The sequence below is a fragment of the Fusarium oxysporum genome, chromosome X, assembly GCF_013085055.1.
Source record: "Fusarium oxysporum Fo47 chromosome X, complete sequence".
Lineage (NCBI taxonomy): Eukaryota > Fungi > Ascomycota > Sordariomycetes > Hypocreales > Nectriaceae > Fusarium > Fusarium oxysporum.
The window spans coordinates 1,624,764-1,641,653 of NC_072849.1; the positions used below are offsets into that span (position 1 = coordinate 1,624,764).

The 16,890-nt window shown below is 49.2% G+C and overlaps 6 protein-coding genes across 6 annotated transcripts; 3 read left to right on the forward strand and 3 right to left on the reverse strand.

The window, feature by feature from the left end:
- Positions 1–809: 809 nt before the first annotated feature.
- On the forward strand, positions 810–1,688 carry FOBCDRAFT_244440 (uncharacterized protein; the record flags this gene model as incomplete). Its single annotated transcript, XM_031191543.3, has 1 exon — positions 810–1,688. The coding sequence occupies one exon, from the start codon at positions 810–812 to the stop codon at positions 1,686–1,688; it is 879 nt and encodes a 292-aa protein (XP_031032774.3).
- Positions 1,689–2,310: 622 nt separating this feature from the next.
- FOBCDRAFT_207518 (uncharacterized protein) lies at positions 2,311–2,798 on the forward strand (the record flags this gene model as incomplete). Its single annotated transcript, XM_031191544.2, has 2 exons — positions 2,311–2,762; positions 2,792–2,798. 2 exons carry the CDS (start codon positions 2,311–2,313, stop codon positions 2,796–2,798), a joined length of 459 nt encoding a protein of 152 aa, XP_031032775.2.
- A 2,557-nt stretch (positions 2,799–5,355) lies between these two features.
- Positions 5,356–5,849, reverse strand: FOBCDRAFT_280427 (uncharacterized protein; the record flags this gene model as incomplete). The annotated part of the gene is made up of 4 exons (XM_054707160.2): positions 5,356–5,391; positions 5,443–5,457; positions 5,513–5,627; positions 5,731–5,849. 4 exons carry the CDS (start codon positions 5,847–5,849, stop codon positions 5,356–5,358), a joined length of 285 nt encoding a protein of 94 aa, XP_054563135.2.
- Positions 5,850–6,407: 558 nt separating this feature from the next.
- FOBCDRAFT_191080 (general substrate transporter) lies at positions 6,408–8,413 on the reverse strand. Its single transcript, XM_031191546.3, has 5 exons — positions 8,180–8,413; positions 8,019–8,124; positions 7,611–7,972; positions 7,168–7,565; positions 6,408–7,112 (listed from the first exon to the last, which is right to left on the reverse strand). Exons 1-5 carry the CDS (start codon positions 8,240–8,242, stop codon positions 6,452–6,454), a joined length of 1,590 nt encoding a protein of 529 aa, XP_031032777.1. The 5' UTR covers positions 8,243–8,413; the 3' UTR covers positions 6,408–6,451.
- Positions 8,414–8,823: 410 nt separating this feature from the next.
- Positions 8,824–15,527, forward strand: FOBCDRAFT_253595 (uncharacterized protein; the record flags this gene model as incomplete). Its single annotated transcript, XM_059611053.1, has 9 exons — positions 8,824–8,921; positions 8,973–9,044; positions 9,093–11,447; positions 11,643–11,802; positions 12,187–12,209; positions 12,261–12,460; positions 13,290–14,369; positions 14,420–14,812; positions 14,864–15,527. Exons 1-9 carry the CDS (start codon positions 8,868–8,870, stop codon positions 15,525–15,527), a joined length of 5,001 nt encoding a protein of 1,666 aa, XP_059467962.1. The 5' UTR covers positions 8,824–8,867.
- Positions 15,528–15,585: 58 nt separating this feature from the next.
- On the reverse strand, positions 15,586–16,566 carry FOBCDRAFT_244443 (uncharacterized protein; the record flags this gene model as incomplete). Its single annotated transcript, XM_031191552.2, has 3 exons — positions 15,586–16,062; positions 16,114–16,250; positions 16,302–16,566. 3 exons carry the CDS (start codon positions 16,564–16,566, stop codon positions 15,586–15,588), a joined length of 879 nt encoding a protein of 292 aa, XP_031032783.2.
- Positions 16,567–16,890: the final 324 nt, after the last annotated feature.

A 16,890-nucleotide genomic window follows, 5' to 3' on the forward strand; every position in this document is an offset into this window, starting at 1 on the left:
CATATAGAAGTCGGCGGTTTATAGCTTAATTTTATTAGCCTTGGTTGAGAGTGAGATTGCTAGTTCCTGTAACGCTTCATGTGTCCCTTAGAGGACCATGGTAAGTCGTATAAATAGTTTCTATTGGAGTATTTATGTCCGCATTTACGTTTAGTGGTGTAGAAGGTGGATCTCAGCACGAATAATGGGTTGGCTAGAATGAGCGCCATATTGTAAACTCCAACCCGAGTGTCAAAACTACTTGTCGCATACAATTACCGCTAGAGCGTATATGAATTCTTTGCCAAGTATAGTGGAATTTGTCAATGATCTAGAGCTGCCCCAGCACATGCACCACGCCGCGTAACTGTCTGGTTAAGGCTATGTCGTTACTCAGGTGCCAAGCTGGGCTGGACACCGTGACATTAGAGTCTTAAGGTTGGGTGCTGAGATAAGATGACAATACTGACATCCTAGGTATTTCCCATTCTAAAATTAATTAATTTTGGAGAATAGCGCATCATTTCAACATAAGTAATGAGGCTGAGTGGTCAGCTAGCGCTGCTATTCGTCCAGCTACTAACAGAGGCAAGGATGGTAAGCTGCCAAGACAACAGGATCGATACTAAGCCCACGTCACGACAGCTCCAAGCCTTCTTCGCTCTGAGTATGGAAATAATCTCATTCGAAATAGCTTCAGAGACGTCGCTATGCTAGTGACGCGCCGCTAAGAACCTGGTTCGCCGACACTTCGTCATGGCATCAAATATTGCGCCTCGTGATTCATCTCAAAATATTCTTTAGGTGAGGGGAAGACTTTCTATAAGACAATGGTTATGCACCCTCAAAGCAACAGTTCCGAAGCATCTTCACACCAAGACACTCATAACCAACACCTGCAAGCTCTACCGGGCGCTCACAACTCTTCACCCACCGACCTCCACTTCATAATATTTGCACTCCAAACTCAAACCGCAACAATGCCTTCCATTGCCAACATGGTCACAGCGCTGGTGTATCTCGCTTCTGCTGCGAGTGCCCTTCCCGCTAATGTCGCTCGCCAACAGACCAGTGAATGCGCGACTGGTACGTGGTACTACTCTTGTGACACCAACGTCGGCTGTTTCGACCACGATCCTTGTGCCAACCCTACTCCCGTTTCTGGCAAAACACCCGACAAGGCGAAGGGCAAACCCACTTCTACAACATCATCATCTTCGATTAAGACCATCGTCCCTGCTACGTTGTACGACATCTACCCTGAGCATCCCGATGAATCTAGTGGTCCGGTCAACGGCGTTCATCTCGAGACTTGGAAGGACAAGTCTCAGGTTGAGCAAGTGATCATTTTCAAGGACATCCCCGCAGGCGCAAAGGACTGCGATCTGTCTTGGCGTCAGGGCCCTCGCTACTCTCGAAGATTCCTCGTCAAGAACAGCGATGCACAAGCTGATGCACGACCTCTATCTGGTTTCCCCGAGAACGATGTAACATACAACTCCATCAAGCCCTTCGACGATCAGAAATCGATTGGCGGCCCCAACTTCTCTTTCTGGGATGATCGTGAGGAAGACACCCATGTTGTCGGGGGTTTCAACTGCGCTGAGACTCTTTCCTTCATCGTTGGACTCCGAAATCCCAAGGGCGATTCACAGGTCTACCTTGAGCAAGATGAACATGAGAACGGCTGGACACTGACATATCACTGATTGCTTCATGTGGTACTTGGAGAATCAGTAGATAAAGATGCATCTGCTTGCTATTCGGTTGTGTTATCCTTTAGGAAGGTCGTTTTAATGTTGGTTGGGTCAAAGTTAGCTTGGTACGATTCGATTCATGAATATTCTTAGTTTACATACTTTAATCACTCTTTCCTTGCATAGTTACCAACAGGAAATCGTCATGTCGTTTCTGTCGTCGGGAGTTGAATGACTAGCCATTTAGTCGCAATGAGCTCGTCGTCTACCTCGACCGTTACTTCAGTCATCAATACCACGTGTTGTCGGTCATTTCTGTGCCACTACGTATGCAAGGAACCATTGTTCGGGGCTATTATCATCAAGACCTCGGTTGTACGGTTCGAATGTCGCAATGATTACCAAAAATGGGTGTTCCGGCGTCCTTGATGTGAGATCAGTCATCTGTCGATCTTGAAAGGTCGAGCATAACTCAATCGATGGCTCATCTTTGTCGCCAGTCTCAGTTTACCTATGTTGCTTCCCCGTTTATGCACTCTGCCTACCACCGCTTTATTCCAGCCAGGCCTGTAGCCTCTTGTCTTGTGTTCACGCCAATATCTGCCGCCAACATCTGTCACCAACTTTCGGCACTATGACTACAGGATTCGAGATTGTCGGTACAGTTTGCGCGCTGTACCAGCTCATCCAAGCCTCAACTGGGTTCATATCTGAGTGTAAGACAGTATACGATGGGGAACCCACCACTCATCACAACATAAAAGAGCACGCCGAAAACCTGGCGCAAGCCTGTGACTTGACTTGGGCTCGCTACGAGACAATGAGCTCATCCGAAAGGCTGTCTGATGCCGAAAGACGGGTTCAGAAGACTGCAAGAAAATGCCACACTTCTGCTCAAGCACTCCTGGGCGAACTACGCTATATGACAGACAAGCAAAAATGCAACGACTGCATGGGAGCCGTCGCTTATGTGGTCAAATCCAAGTTGCACCGCAAGATCGAACGGATAGAGGCGGGGTTCAAAAACGGCCAGCAGGAGTTGCAGGCAATTCTGCAATCTGAGATTTTGCATGCACAGTGGTCTTCGTACGATTCATGGCTAACGATGGTTCTAGGCCATAAAATAAGGCTAAGAAGTATCTCGAGATGGAGGGATTCCAGAATGTGGATATGGGCATCCAAATTTTGAGAATGAGCTTCGTTGTATGCCAAGACCCATGACAACCATACCCAAAACGCCTCCGATGAGGCGTTGAATTGTTACATACGATTCCTGACGCCAAACGTGATCTTCAAAGAACGGTCTAACTAAGCATTTACATCTATTCTTGCTTAAGCTACTTCCTTAGTTTATCCCAACAGTGAAGAATCTACACCACGAATCTAATAAGCCTCTCTTCTCTTCCGGAAATCTTCTTCTTGCTCCCGCAAAGACATCGTATTCCAAGGTCCAACTACAAGCTTTACGAAAGCTGTTTTCATGAGTTCCGCAGCGATATCCAAATCGTCTTGTCTTCAGATCGTTGCACTTATGATACCCAAAGGCGTTCGAAGAGAGCTTTACCAGCTTCAGCCATCTTTGGCCAGACCCAGTACCACAGTCAGGCTGATCGCACTACAACAGGTGTTTCGTCCTGTCCGTGAAAACAGGATTCTCGGCATCACCATATTGTAAACTCCGAAGCCATTCGAAACTCAATGGGCTCCAGTATCTCCATGGGCGACTCATGTGTAATCGAAAGTAGTTCCCATTTAAGAAACCTCTCTTCTTCCAACACCTCTTGGACGTGCTACGTGGGCGTTCCCAGACGTAGGTTATGTTGCACTCTGGGCATATGTAGCAAGGACTGACACAGCCATCGTCTCTCCCTGGAATTGGCTTTGGAACATAGGCGCAGCAGCAAAGAGTGTACTCCAAGCTGTTCAGCAAGCTTTCCATAGCGGCTGAGGAATGTGGACAGAGGTGACTACAATCTCGGAGTACACCTCTCATGATATCTCGGGTCGTTGATTTCCTTCCACCTGGTCCGCTGATTTCAAATCTTAAGGAAGCCGTCGCGACGATCATGCCCGGATACTTTTGGACATCAACTTCGATAGTATGGATGCGTTGCTGTGAAATGAGGTCAGGATTCGCATCACTCCTTTCGAAAGAAACATGTGATTTATCCATGCAGCGGTCGTGGATGGGGTATCGGGCCCAAGGTTTGGGGAGCCTCCATTGAAACCCGGGTCTCCGGTGAGAGCATATATCGAAATGGCCGAGCAATCCAACACACTTGTTTCTTTTTCCACCGTTTACAGGAAAGAAGATCCCGGGATGGTCCTTCTTGCAGCCGCTGCACCTCCTCGGTTCACATAAAAATATCAGCCTTTCTCATAGTTCCTCTGTGCTTATGGCCCGGCACTCATTGAATAGAGTTTGGCGGCGAAGAGAAGCATATATCTCGCGAATATCCCGAACAGCCACTGGCGCTGTTCTATGCCAGCGGCTGGTACGTTGAAATTTGAGAAAGACGGGATCGTTGTCTATATATTGGCGGAAACCTCGTGACGTTTGGCAGAATATATACAGTGCGCTGTGGGGAAGAAATCTGAGGATAACTTCGAGTATTTCATTGGGTATTTTGACCGTATTGACTTTTGTTGGTGGAATAACCATCTCTCGCGGTGTGCCCTCGCTTTTTAGTGCCGCATTCGAAGATGAACTGATAACAGCACGATTCCCGGATCCTGGACGGCCTTTTTGTAGTAGCGAAAATAGTGAGCAATGTTGGCGAATTTCTCCATAGCGCATCGAAGGCAAAAAGTGTTCTCCTTTCATATCAAACTATGATGGGTAGCTCTTCCGCTGAACCCTAGGGTTCAAAGTTTATATGGTGCAAGGTTTTAAATCTGAGTCTCATATCACACAACCTATCTTATTGGTTTTCTTCTAACTCTAACAGAGATATCATTATGATCTGTGATAAGGTTGAGAGGTTGAAAGAGGCTTCAGCCCCAATGGTGTAACACTTGCACCGACTTCAATGTAAGGAGCTGCAGCTGCAGTAATCTTTCATCTTCCATCAAAGTCATATTAAACCTTCAGCCTTCTACTGGCCAAGAGAACGCACTATACACTGGTTATGTCTTCCAAACCGCATTGGCCAGCCTCCTTTGTTTCCAAAGCTTCAAGGTGCAAGAGCCCCGAGTGACACGTATGTTGTTATCAACTTTTTCCTTATTGCCCAGTGTTAAGTTCGTTCACAGGCAAGAGTATTGAGACATCCGCTTATGAAATCACCTCATAGTGTCGAAGGACCACATAACATCTAGGCTGATACTTAAAAATGGAACGCACTACAGATTTCAGTAATTAAACATTTAAATATAGGTGTCACTGGCAAATCTTTACGAGTAGCCTCAGAGTGTAGTATCGATATAGCCTGACCTAGATTTAACCTATTAATCGTGTAAGACGACTCAGCATGTCTAAGTAGAGTGCTATGTCTCTCTGAACTCATATTGTGTTTTACTAAGCGAATGATTGTTTCAAGAGTGCCAAAGCTAAAGACCAACAAGCGAGTGCCGTGTGGGGAGTTCTTCGAAACCAACAATTCAGCCTATACTATTGGACGGCAGGAGAACCACAAGGCCTCACTTTGAGACCGCCTAATGGAACTTTTGAAGCATGTCGCTAATACTCGTAGCAACAAGTCCAACAATCATCACCCTGGGATTAAGGTCAGTTATTGTCAAATTTGGGCCAAGGAGGTGATCTAACCTTCTTAGAGCGGTACTGTCTCTTGGTTAGGGCAAAGAGATACATGAAATATGGAGTAGATATAGCTTACCAATCCTTCTGGGCAGTAAATGTCCTTGTCAGCACATAGCAGCCAGCAGATCTCAGACTTCACTGCCTGATGTTCCTCCCTCTGCATCGGTACCTGCGAGAACTTGATAGAAAGGCTATGAATCGGTGTCAGCAAAGGAACATTTCCTATGCAGGCCGCAGTGAACTGTGGGTTGTAGTAGTGGAGCCTATGGGATATCTTGCAGAGAGGCTGCTTACGATATATCCTGATCAGTTGACAGAGCCTTTGGCTTACTACCCTTGATCTTCTCCAAGAAGGACGGCGCAGCGACGATGCCTTGGGCAAGGGAAAGAATAGCAACGGCTGGGTACTTCATGATGGAATAAGAGCTGTAGGTAAGATGTATTGGTTATTCGACTTTGTTCGATGCGATTTGGTTTGGATGGGCTGGAAAAGAAGAGATAGCTCTTGCCTTTATAGCCGACGAGATCTTTCATTTCAAGAGAAGATACAAGGATGAGCGTACCTCCAGATACGAAGCTCTTCCCGCCGCACCGGACATAACAGCATACCGATGGAAGTCGGTCCGAGACATGCGGTGAGAAATACTCTGTCCAGCAAGTTCAGAGTAATGCCAGCGTACGACGGTATCACGAAAGCCTGAAGATAACGCGTTTATCGCCATGTGAGACTTCGTGCTTCCATCGTCTGTGATTATTGACGCCCCCCCAGGAATCCTGGTAGAACGATGGGTCTGAGACATGTCAATCACTCCTTCGATGGATCTTCCGGTGTGCAACGAGCGACAGCCCCGGGCTTCTGCTTTGACTCCGCTTGGTTATACGTCGGCAGGTCGCCATCGGAACATTGTTCCTGGAACTTGGAGGTCAATACGATCAATTCGTTTACTCAAGTAATGATTGAAGTTGCCATCGTCTATTATTACTGTTACTAAATCTAGGGCTCTTGTGACTCCACCTAAGCAAGTTCAACCTGGTCGACCTTTCTATCCTTCTTGCCATCCTGATCCAATCGCCCATTCTCAATGTCATCCAGCTTACCAGCATGAAGAGCTCCGTGAGAGGTCCCCTCAAAGATGGCCTGGATTTCCTCCAGAGTATGACCCTTGGTCTCGGGGAAAAGGAACCAGATAACAACGATGAGACAGGCGAGAATGCAGCAGAAGACAATGTAGTATTTCCAACCGATGTTCTTCATGGCAATTGGGTTGACCTGGTTCCCAACGACAAGACCAACGAATGTGCTGACGTACATGACGGAGACACCGCGGCTGCGAAGGGTATACGGGAAGATCTCAACGGTATACGCTTGAAGGAGAGGGGCCCAAGCAATAGCGTAGAAGAAGAATGTGATAAACACAAAGCCGACAATGGCCTTTCCGGTAGTTGGGCTTCGAGTACTGTCGAACGAAGCACTAAGAGCGGTCCAGATAATGTACGACACGAACATGCCACAAGTCGAAAGAAGGAACAGAGTGCGACGTCCAAGTCTGTCGACTAACATAGCACCAACGAAGATCGCGGCAAGCCAGTTTGAGATCTGTAAAAGACCGTTGATGAGAGTCTGTTCCTTAGCAGCTGTGATACCAATTGTGTTGAGGACGAGAACAAGGTAGTAGCTACAGGTGACGTTAGACAGATACACAAACGTGGGGCCGTGGTTAGACAACATACCTGACGAGGTTGATACCGTTCCACTGAGCAAACCAACCCACGATAACGGCAATGAGTGTTCTCTTTCTGTTCGCAGGAGTTCTGACGAGTTCGAGCCAAGAGTTCTGTGACATGGCATCGGCTTCGTGCGTCAAAGCACCCTCAATCTCTGCCATCTCGAAGTTGACAAGTGGAGCGTTTGCGTCGCCGCCGGCGTGATACGTGGCGAGGATCTTGCGGGCTTCTTCGCGTCGACCGTGGGCGACGAGCCATCGGGGAGATTCAGGAAGGAAGTAAACGGCGAGGAGCTGGATGAAGGGGAGGGCTCCCTGGAGAAGAGAGGGGATTCTCCAGCTCCATGTTGAGTCGATCTTGAAGGTTCCGTATGTGCACCAGGCGGCAATAATACCTCCGAGGTACTGTCAAGTCAGTGGGTGCCCTCGACTATGAGAGCTGGTACTTACGAAGGATGTGTTGTACAGTGCGGTAAGCTTTCCTCGGTGTGTAGGATAGGCAAGCTCAGTGATGAGGATAGGGCTCGGCTGAGCCAAGAAACTTGTGAAGAAACCGAGGATAGCTCTCGCCGCAATGAAAGTCTCCAAGTTCTGTGACACAGCTTGCATGATTGCGAAAGCGACACAAGTCAAGGCTCCGACCATCATGGCTGTCTTTCTACCGAATCGATCGCATACGTAGGTGACGAAGAATAGGGCGATGACCTTTCCAGCTGGGTATACGGAGTTGAGAGCACCGAGCATGGCGCCTTCGGGCTGTCCAAAGTAGCCTCTCCATTGAGGGAGGGTCTGGAGACCGTTCATCATCGATCCTGTGCATGTTAGTAAGAGGATGAAGTTGTCGCGTGCGGAACATACCATCATAACCAATCGCGCCTGATGACACGAGAGGAATAAGAAGGAGAAGGTTGAGCTTCAGGAGATGCGGTACGCGATACCAAGGTCGAGCATCATCGGGAAGTACCTGGCCAGAATGTTAGCATCCAATGCCACCATTTGCATCTCAGGAGTAAACTCACTGCTGCAAGGTCATTGCCGGCAGCCGCGGCAGCACCTTTCTTCTCTGTTGGTGAGGAACCCATGACTCTTGGAGATGATCGATGTCTTGTCAGATGTCCCAACGTCAATCAGCGACTGATGATGAATGTTCAGAAACCCAAAACCCCAGGGTCATTGAGGTTAATTATATCTGAGCCAACGAAAACAGAAAAACATTATGCAGATCCAATGCTACCCCACGCGGTGGTAATCTGACACCCCATGGGGAACTTGGAGCGTTCTTTGACGCTTGAAGAGATTGACAACTTGTTTGATGGGGTCTTGGCCTGACGCGTTTGGTCTGGATCCGACGCTATTCCCAGCTGTTCCGAGACTTCGGATCAGGCTACCATTGGTCCACTGTCATGTCTTCCGAAGCAGCGTTCAGCTGATTGGCCTTAATCTCGCTCATGACTCGAGCCTTGACCAGTTTTCTAGTCTCCGTTGTCATTTTGCCGAAGCTCGTTAAAGTCCGGTGGATGCTTCATTGCCAATTGAACCAGTCCTAAGCTGAAGATATTCCCCTTCAGGACCTCCACAAAATTAGCGATCTAGTTCCCCGACGTTGACCCGCACGCAAGTCAAAGAGAAGAGATCCGGGCTTGCTTATTACTCGCGAGTATCAGCATCCGTCCCTACCCCAGTAGTTTCGAGGCATACAACGGCAAAATGGCAAACACTGATATTGATGCGATCATACAGTCACTAACGCTGGAGGAGAAGGTACGTTACACCATCAACCGTCTGAAGACGGATTCAGCTAATTCTTATCAGATTTCCCTCTTAGCAGGTCGGAACTTCTCAGAAACAGTTGGTTATCCAGAAAAGGGAGTTCCTTCGATCAAGGTGAGTTCGATCTCTTGACTCCTCCAGCTATTTACTAACAGAATCAAGACCGCCGACGGTCCAAATGGAATTCGCTCAGCAGCAACAGATCTCGACATTAAGTCGGCGTGTTTCCCAGCAGCATGCAATCTCGCAGCGACATTCGACCTAGACCTTGCCGAGAAATTCGGCAAGGCTCTAGGTGCTGAAGCGAGAGGCAAGCGAGTTAACTGTATGCTCGGCCCAACAGTCTGCATGCATCGCCATCCTCTCGGTGGTCGTAATTTTGAGAGCTACAGTGAAGACCCATTTCTTACCGGTAAAATGTCCTCAAAAGTCATACAAGGACTTCAAAGTCTTGGTATATCAGCTACGATAAAGCATTTCGTGGCCAATGAGCAAGAAACAGCTCGTACGACTGTTGATGAGACCATTGATGAACGTGCATTGCGCGAGATTTACCTCAGGCCGTTTGAGATTGCTGTGAAGGAAGCGAATCCTTGGGCGATCATGACAGCTTATAATCATGTCAATGGTGTTCATTGCGATGAGCACAAGTGGCTCCTGCAAGAGGTCTTGCGTGGTGAATGGGGCTGGAAAGGCCTTGTCATGAGTGATTGGGGCGGTACGAATTCCGTCGCTGCAGCACTCAATGCTGGTTTGGACCTGGAGATGCCTGGTCCTCCCCGTCTAAGGAAGGAAGATGCTGTCAAGGAGGCACTTGAGCGGGGAGATTTGACAGAAAGCACCATCAATGAGCGCGCCAAGTCTGTTGTTGAGTGGGCGTTGAAGCTCAAGGCGCGTGAAGCAGAGCCACACTCTGTCGCTCTTGGTCAAGACACTAATACCCCCGAACTGCGAAGCATGATTCGCGAGGCTGGAGCGCGGGGCATCGTCTTGCTGAAGAATCAGGGAGATCTCCTTCCGCTGACCAGGGGAAAAGTTCAGAAGAAGAAGATTGCTCTTATCGGATTTGCTAAAGACGCCATGGCTCATGGAGGAGGTAGTGCGGCTGTCAACGCGTACCGCAAGATCACTCCCTGGCAAGGGTTGCACGAGGCCCTTGGCGATGACGTCGAGTTCACATACGCGCGAGGCGCTCATCGCGAGCGTCTGCTTCCTGCTATTCATCCCGATGGTCTCTACGGTAAAGTCGTGGGTCTTGATGGGAAGCCCGGCTTCAGTCGGCAGCTGTTCAAGGAGGGTGAAGCTGAGCCCGTATCTACTGTTGGACAGCCAACTTCTGCATACTCGCCTCTGGGATCACAAGAGTCACTGTGGAGGAGACTTGAAATTGTCGGTGACTTTACGCCGGCTGAGACAGGAGAGCACTACATCGCCTGCTCTGGATTGGGGCCTACAAGGGTCTATGTTGATGGCGAGATTATTTACGAGCAGACTGCCAACTGCACTGATCCCATGGGCTCTCTGTTCCTCGCTGCTCCAGAGCCTGAGTTCCGTCACAAATTCGAAGGCGGCAAGACTTATCGATTACGTATCTGCAGTGATCCACCTACCAAGATCGGCCTGACCATTCTTGAAGGTCGCAGTGGCGTTCGTGTCGGCTTCTCACTTGAATCCGACCACGATGCAGATCTCGTCGGAGAAGCTGCTGACGTTGCCAAGGCTGCAGATTACGCGATCGTATTTACCGGACATGATCCTCAATGGGAGACTGAAGGTCGAGATCAAGATGGGTTCAATCTTCCTCGAAAGGGCACGCAAGACGCTCTTGTGTCTACAGTGGCATCGGTCAACCCCAACACCGTGGTTGTCAACTCTACCGGCGTTGCTATCGCCATGCCCTGGCTCGAACAAGTCCCCGCTGTCGTGCAAGCTTGGTTCCCCGGCCAAGAATGCGGTTACTCTATCGCGGATGTCCTTACAGGAGCTGTCGATCCTGAAGGTCGACTACCAGTGAGCTTCCCTAAGAGCATTGAGGACTGCCCCGCGCACGGAAATTTCCCTGGCGAATATGTAGATGGACAGCTCAAGGTTACTTACGCCGAGGGTGTTTTCGTCGGATATCGTCACTTTGATCGACTTCCTCGGGAGAAGGTCAACTTTCCATTCGGTCACGGCCTGTCTTACACGACTTTTACATATGATCTAGGCAATGTGTATCGCGAGGGTGACGATTGGTATGTCTCTGCTCAAGTATCCAATACTGGAAAGCAAGCTGGTGGCGCATTATTACAGATCTATGCTGGTCCAGCTGAGCAGTCTCCTGATCAGCCGATCAAGGCTCTCGTGGCTTTCCAGAAGATCCGATTGGAGCCCGGTGAGACGAAGTTGGTTAAGCTTCTTGTGAAACAGAGAGACTTGGCACATTTTGATACTGGACTGAAGAAGTGGGTGATTGATGAGGGCGAGTATCGCTTCTCATTGGGAGTTTCTTCAGCCGATATTGTTGGAGATACTGTGGTGAAGGTGCAAAAGGCTGTTTTCGATCCATAGATTTAGAGAGGTCAATTCTATTATAATCACGATAGTCGCTTTCTTTGTCCTAACACATTCCATGGGGTGAGAGCCGAAAATTGCTGCGTGTCTTACCTAGAGTTCACGGAATGATCCAAGTATAGGTCGCCAATAGGCTCATGTCACTAAATGGACTAATAGGCCAAATCCTCCAAAATTTCTATGCGAGTCTCGACTCTGCCTCCGTTCATCATGCACCTATCACTTCAAGAGCTCTCCTCTACTAACTCGAAGGCGCTACTTTCTGCTGCTGGATCTGGGTCTGGGTATTGGTCCGGGACCGAACGTTACCAACACGCCGGTACACTAGACCCGGAACCCAACGCGTACGTAATTAGGCAATAGTCTGCTGTTCCTCGGATCGGGTCCGAGACTTTGATCAAAGCCGTCTGACTCGGAGGGAATCCGGAAGGGGTCACGAAACCATCTCTTCCGGGGCTCCTGTGTAAGTGAGTATGGCAACACCACTTTCAGACACCAGGATGGTATAATAGAGTTGAAGTGATGAAAGGGTATGCCTGAGACAGATGAGGTGTTCTTCACACAGCCTATTTACGGAGCTCAACATCACCCGAAAACATGCCAGCACCTTATTCGGGGCAGTGCCTCTGTGGCAACGTGAAGTTTACAATTTCATCGGAACCAGTCACAGTACTGTCATGCTTCTGTGAACATTGCTGTATAGGGGCTGGTGGAACTCATCAACTGGTAAAGAATCTCACTTAATGAGTTGTTGACGAGCTAACCTATACCTGGCAGATTGGAAAATTCACGACGCAAGATGTCAAAGTCTCCACTACCGCAGAAGATGCTATTACGAAGTACTCACTCTCCGACACATCGAGCGGCAGTTCCAAAGAGAAAGCATTTTGCCGTACATGTGGATGCACGCTCTGGACTATTCCGGCAGCAGCAAAGGGAAAATTCTACATGATCCGGCTCCCATTGCTGGATGGAGGGTAAGTAAAGTAACTACCCTATGCTCATTGCGCTCAAGCCTAAAATGTGGTTTAGGCTCAAGTTCCAACCAGCGAATGAGATTTTTGTTAGAAATCGGCCAACTTGGGTGGAGCCAGTCAAAGACGCGGGTCAATGGGAGGAGATGCGAAAGTGACGCGTAGAGGAGACAAGGCAAGAGTGAGGATGCGGAGAAAGAGGGGAACCTTGCTTGTTGGTGGATTAGAACAAGGGCCGCCGATTGGTCTGGAGAGGTCAAGCTCCATCATCCACGGACCTCGGCTGGAGTTATTGAGCCAAAAGGAGATACAGGCAATATTGCAATTCAGTCACGAGAACAGTAAAACACCTCTAACGGTCAATTTTGTTGTCAATAATGTCACTTCAGCTCAGTCAGTATATCCGGTATGCCACGACTCACCGACGAGCTCCGAGTGAAGCTAATGCAGAGATTCCGTAACCCCCGCTAATGCTCCCCGGATTTTAGCCGTATTCGATCCCAGCCTCCAACTTCATAATCTTATCTCTTAATTCTGGGGATCCCCCGTTCCGAACCAATTCATGTCCATTCCGAAAATCCATCCTCTCCCGACCCAACAACGAACGACATTCCCATCGGATACGGAACTGGACTACACATGGAGCCTCCACGACGAGATGACGGTGCCTCTGCTAATCGCCAGAGTGGGGCCAAACGCCTCAAGATTGATGTCGCTTGCGACAACTGCAGAGCCAAGAAGGTCAAGTGCGACGGTGTACGACCAGGTGAGACAAACGCTCAGCCCCAGGAGGGCACAAAGGCTAAGAGGCTGTAGTCTGTGGCTCCTGTAGTAGGAAGTTGGCTTTGAGGGACAAGTGCAACTTTAGCGCTAGTTCGACTGCCTTCATACAGCATCGCCCGCCAATAGCAGCGCCTTTCACTGCAGCTCAGAATGGACGTCCCGTTGCTCCTCCAGCACCAGCATTGCCAGTGCAGAGGCAGGGTAGTTCTCCTTCTATGGCAAGCCCACCTGTTCCGATCTTACCAGCGGTGAACACATACGAGCCTCAACCGCGAAGGTCTATGCCTCTGTCCTTGCCGCCACCACCGCCACATCATCACTCCCCAGTGACATCTACCCCCGGCAGCGGTACCAGGCCGGACTCACACAGTGGCCAACGCAATGTCGGAGCTTCAGTTTGTTCAAACAGTCCTTCTGCTGTTGACTCCATGACGGCGGTCATTGATGAGGGTACCAGTACTGAGGAGTTCTTCGGTAAAAGCAGTGCTGGGTCGTTTACAGCTCAGATCAAGAAAGCTATAGACGTGAGACTGGGTAAACCCCCTAGCTCGAGTGATAATGCATCAAGTACATCTAGGTCAGCTGGTGTTATGGGCCCTGCCTCAGTCACATCACCAGACTTCTCATACGTTCTACCTCCTCGGAGGCAGGCGGATCATCTAATAGAGCTGTACTGGTTCTATGTTGACCCATTATATCCGTTTCTGGATAGGAACCGATGGACTCGTGCTTATAATGCGATATTCTCTGGGACGACGATGGACTTAAATGAGCGTGTCTTTGTCGCTACACTAAACGTCATCTTGGCTCTGTCTACACAACTTGTGGAATCGCATTCGTTAGAACAGCGAGAACAGTCGAGTGAAACATACTTCCAGAGGGCCCAGGAGCTGTTGCCTATGAGTCCCTGGGAGCCTGGATCTCTTGAACTGGTGCAGTGCCTACTAGTAACGAGCCAGTATCTTCAGAGTACATATAACCCTCATCAGACATGGATGGTTATTGGCTCCGCCATCAGGATGGCTCAAGGGTTAGGGCTTCACCTGCCCGAGACGTCGGCGAATCGCTCAGATCCTGGTGAGCGAGAGCTGTTGCGCAGGATATGGTATGGATGTGTTCTGATGGATCGGTAAGTGACCTTGACTGCATCTCGACACCCAGTGAACCTAACTCAGCCAGCATGGTGTCTGTGACCCATGGTCGCCCTGCCATGATCTCCCAGCATCCTGCAAAGAATGTACCGTTGCCAGCTGAAACTTCAAACGCCCAGAATGGAATGCAAGGCTTGGAATATTACAGCTTTTTCGTGAGATCAGTGCGACTTTACGAGATTATCCACAAGACCATGATTGCCTTCTACGACGGCTCACAGGGCAATCGGCCAAAAGAGAAGGAATCCCACTTTGACCTTGAGGGCTTGGACGTTGAGGATGAAGACCTCGATAGAGTGGTGCAATTGGATCGCTGTATCAGCAGATGGCAGTCAAAGCTACCAGATCATCTAAGATGGGAGTTGTTGGAGTTAAATAAGGACGAGATAGCACGTCGACAAGCCGTGATCCTTCGCATGAGGTACGCGTCTTCCACTTTCACCGCTATCTATGGCAACTAACTCACGAACAGATTCCTCCACGCGCGTATCCTGTTGCTAAGGCCAGTCCTATCCAGATTCTGTCTCACCCAATCTCCCCAAGATAAGAAGCCCATGGACGACAACTTGCAAGCTCGGGTCGTTCAACAGGGCGCGATGTTCTGCGTCACGACAGCTCAGAACATGATCAACACTCTGGTGAAGCACCAAACACTAGATAGCACTGTTGGTCTGCTTCCGGCATGGTGGTATCGAGTATACTATATCTACTCCGCTGCTACAGTGCTGATCGCTGCCAAACTTCGACCAGATGCTTTCTCGGCCGCGGAAATCGGAAGATCTTGGGGTCAAGCTATCTCAGTGCTCAAGGCTCATGAGCAATTCGGCCAGTCTCCCCGTAGATGCGTGGCGGCTTTACATATTCTTTCATCAAAGATCTTGCAAGCGACGCCTCGTGGCTCACCAGGACGTGAGACGGGGAACAACAGCAGACCCGGAGAAGGGAATAACCCAGGCCTCCCTCAGCAACCGATGACAAACATGGAGGTCCCTGATCTGGTTCAGCAACTTGCTGAAGAGTTCCAAACCCCGATACCGGACTTCAATCCTCAGGAACTTGCGGCTTTCAACTTGGATGTAAATGATATGTCATGGCTGAACGATATTCAGGGAGTTTGGGAGCTTTTGAACGAATAACACAATGGAAAAGTTGCTTCTATGTCTATTACCCAAATACCATGTTTTAATCTATCTATTACTCGAACACCATCTTGTTCTTGACACTTCCCAACTCGGTGATGCTAACCTCCACAACATCACCATCATTAAGATACTTAGGCTCCTTCATTCCCATGGCGACGCCACACGGTGTTCCTGTGAGAACAACAGTTCCAGCCTCAAGTGTTGTGCCTTGGCTGATGAAGCTGACAATTTCCTCAACCCCGAAAAGAAGATCATTCGTACCCTCGCTTTGTCTCTCCTCACCGTTGACAGTTGTTCTCAAGTGCAGCTTGGAAGCGTTGCCAACAACAGCAGGAGAGACGAGAAGAGGTCCAATGGGGGCGAACTTGTCGAAACCCTTGCTGAAGCACCACTGGGGAACACCGCCGGCCTTCTTGGGGTCTCGTTGCCATGCTCGAGCGGAGACGTCGTTGGAGACGACGTAGCCTGCTACGTAGGAGAGAGCGTCTTCTTTGGTGATGTTCTTGCCAGACTTGCCAATCACAATGCCCTGAAATATTGATTAGATCTGTGTGTAGATAGAAAAGCATGTAAAACCTACCAACTCTCCCTCGTAGTCTATTGTGCCATCTTGGGCGATCTTAGGAATGGGAACATCCTCATTGAAGCCAGCAATGGAGGTTGAGGGCTTGATGAACAATGAGGGATAAGGCGGCGGTGTTCGGCCACCTTCCTTGACTAATCACTCAAGTTAGTATACCCCCATACAATGGGTACTGCATCACTTACTGTGCTTGATGTAGTTAAGGCCAATGCATCGGATAATAGGCACATCAGCCGGTCGCAGAAGCTCCTTTACAGCCTTGACATGCACCTTGTCACCCTTGGTGAGTTGCGCCACAGGACTCTGACCCTTGTACTCAACAGCCCATAGGTCATTCTTGGCTAACTTCTCAGAAAAGTCCTTGTCATTCTCAACGACAGGGTCTCCAAAGGTCTCATTTCCGTTGTCATCGACAAAGCGGATGAGGCGGTTCCAAGTTGTTGAAGACATTGTGCGAGAAAATGACGATGTGAAATTTCTGCGATACAATGATGATGCGATACTGGCTATTCTCATTGTTGTATCATCGTAAAGGTTGTATCCTACCTGTTATAGTTGTTTCTAAAAGGTGTAATGATTGTGGGAGAGCGTTGGTGTTGAGATCCACTGTTGTGGCCAGTCATAGCGCGGTCCGGTCGGAAGGCCAAAGCCCGGATCCCACCGGAGTGAACCCGGAGGACGGATATTGACTTCGGCTGTTGTGGATGATTGATTAGACGCGGCACAATGTGACCGTTGTAGCAATTCTGTTGCCTATCGGTGCTATTTCCCCAG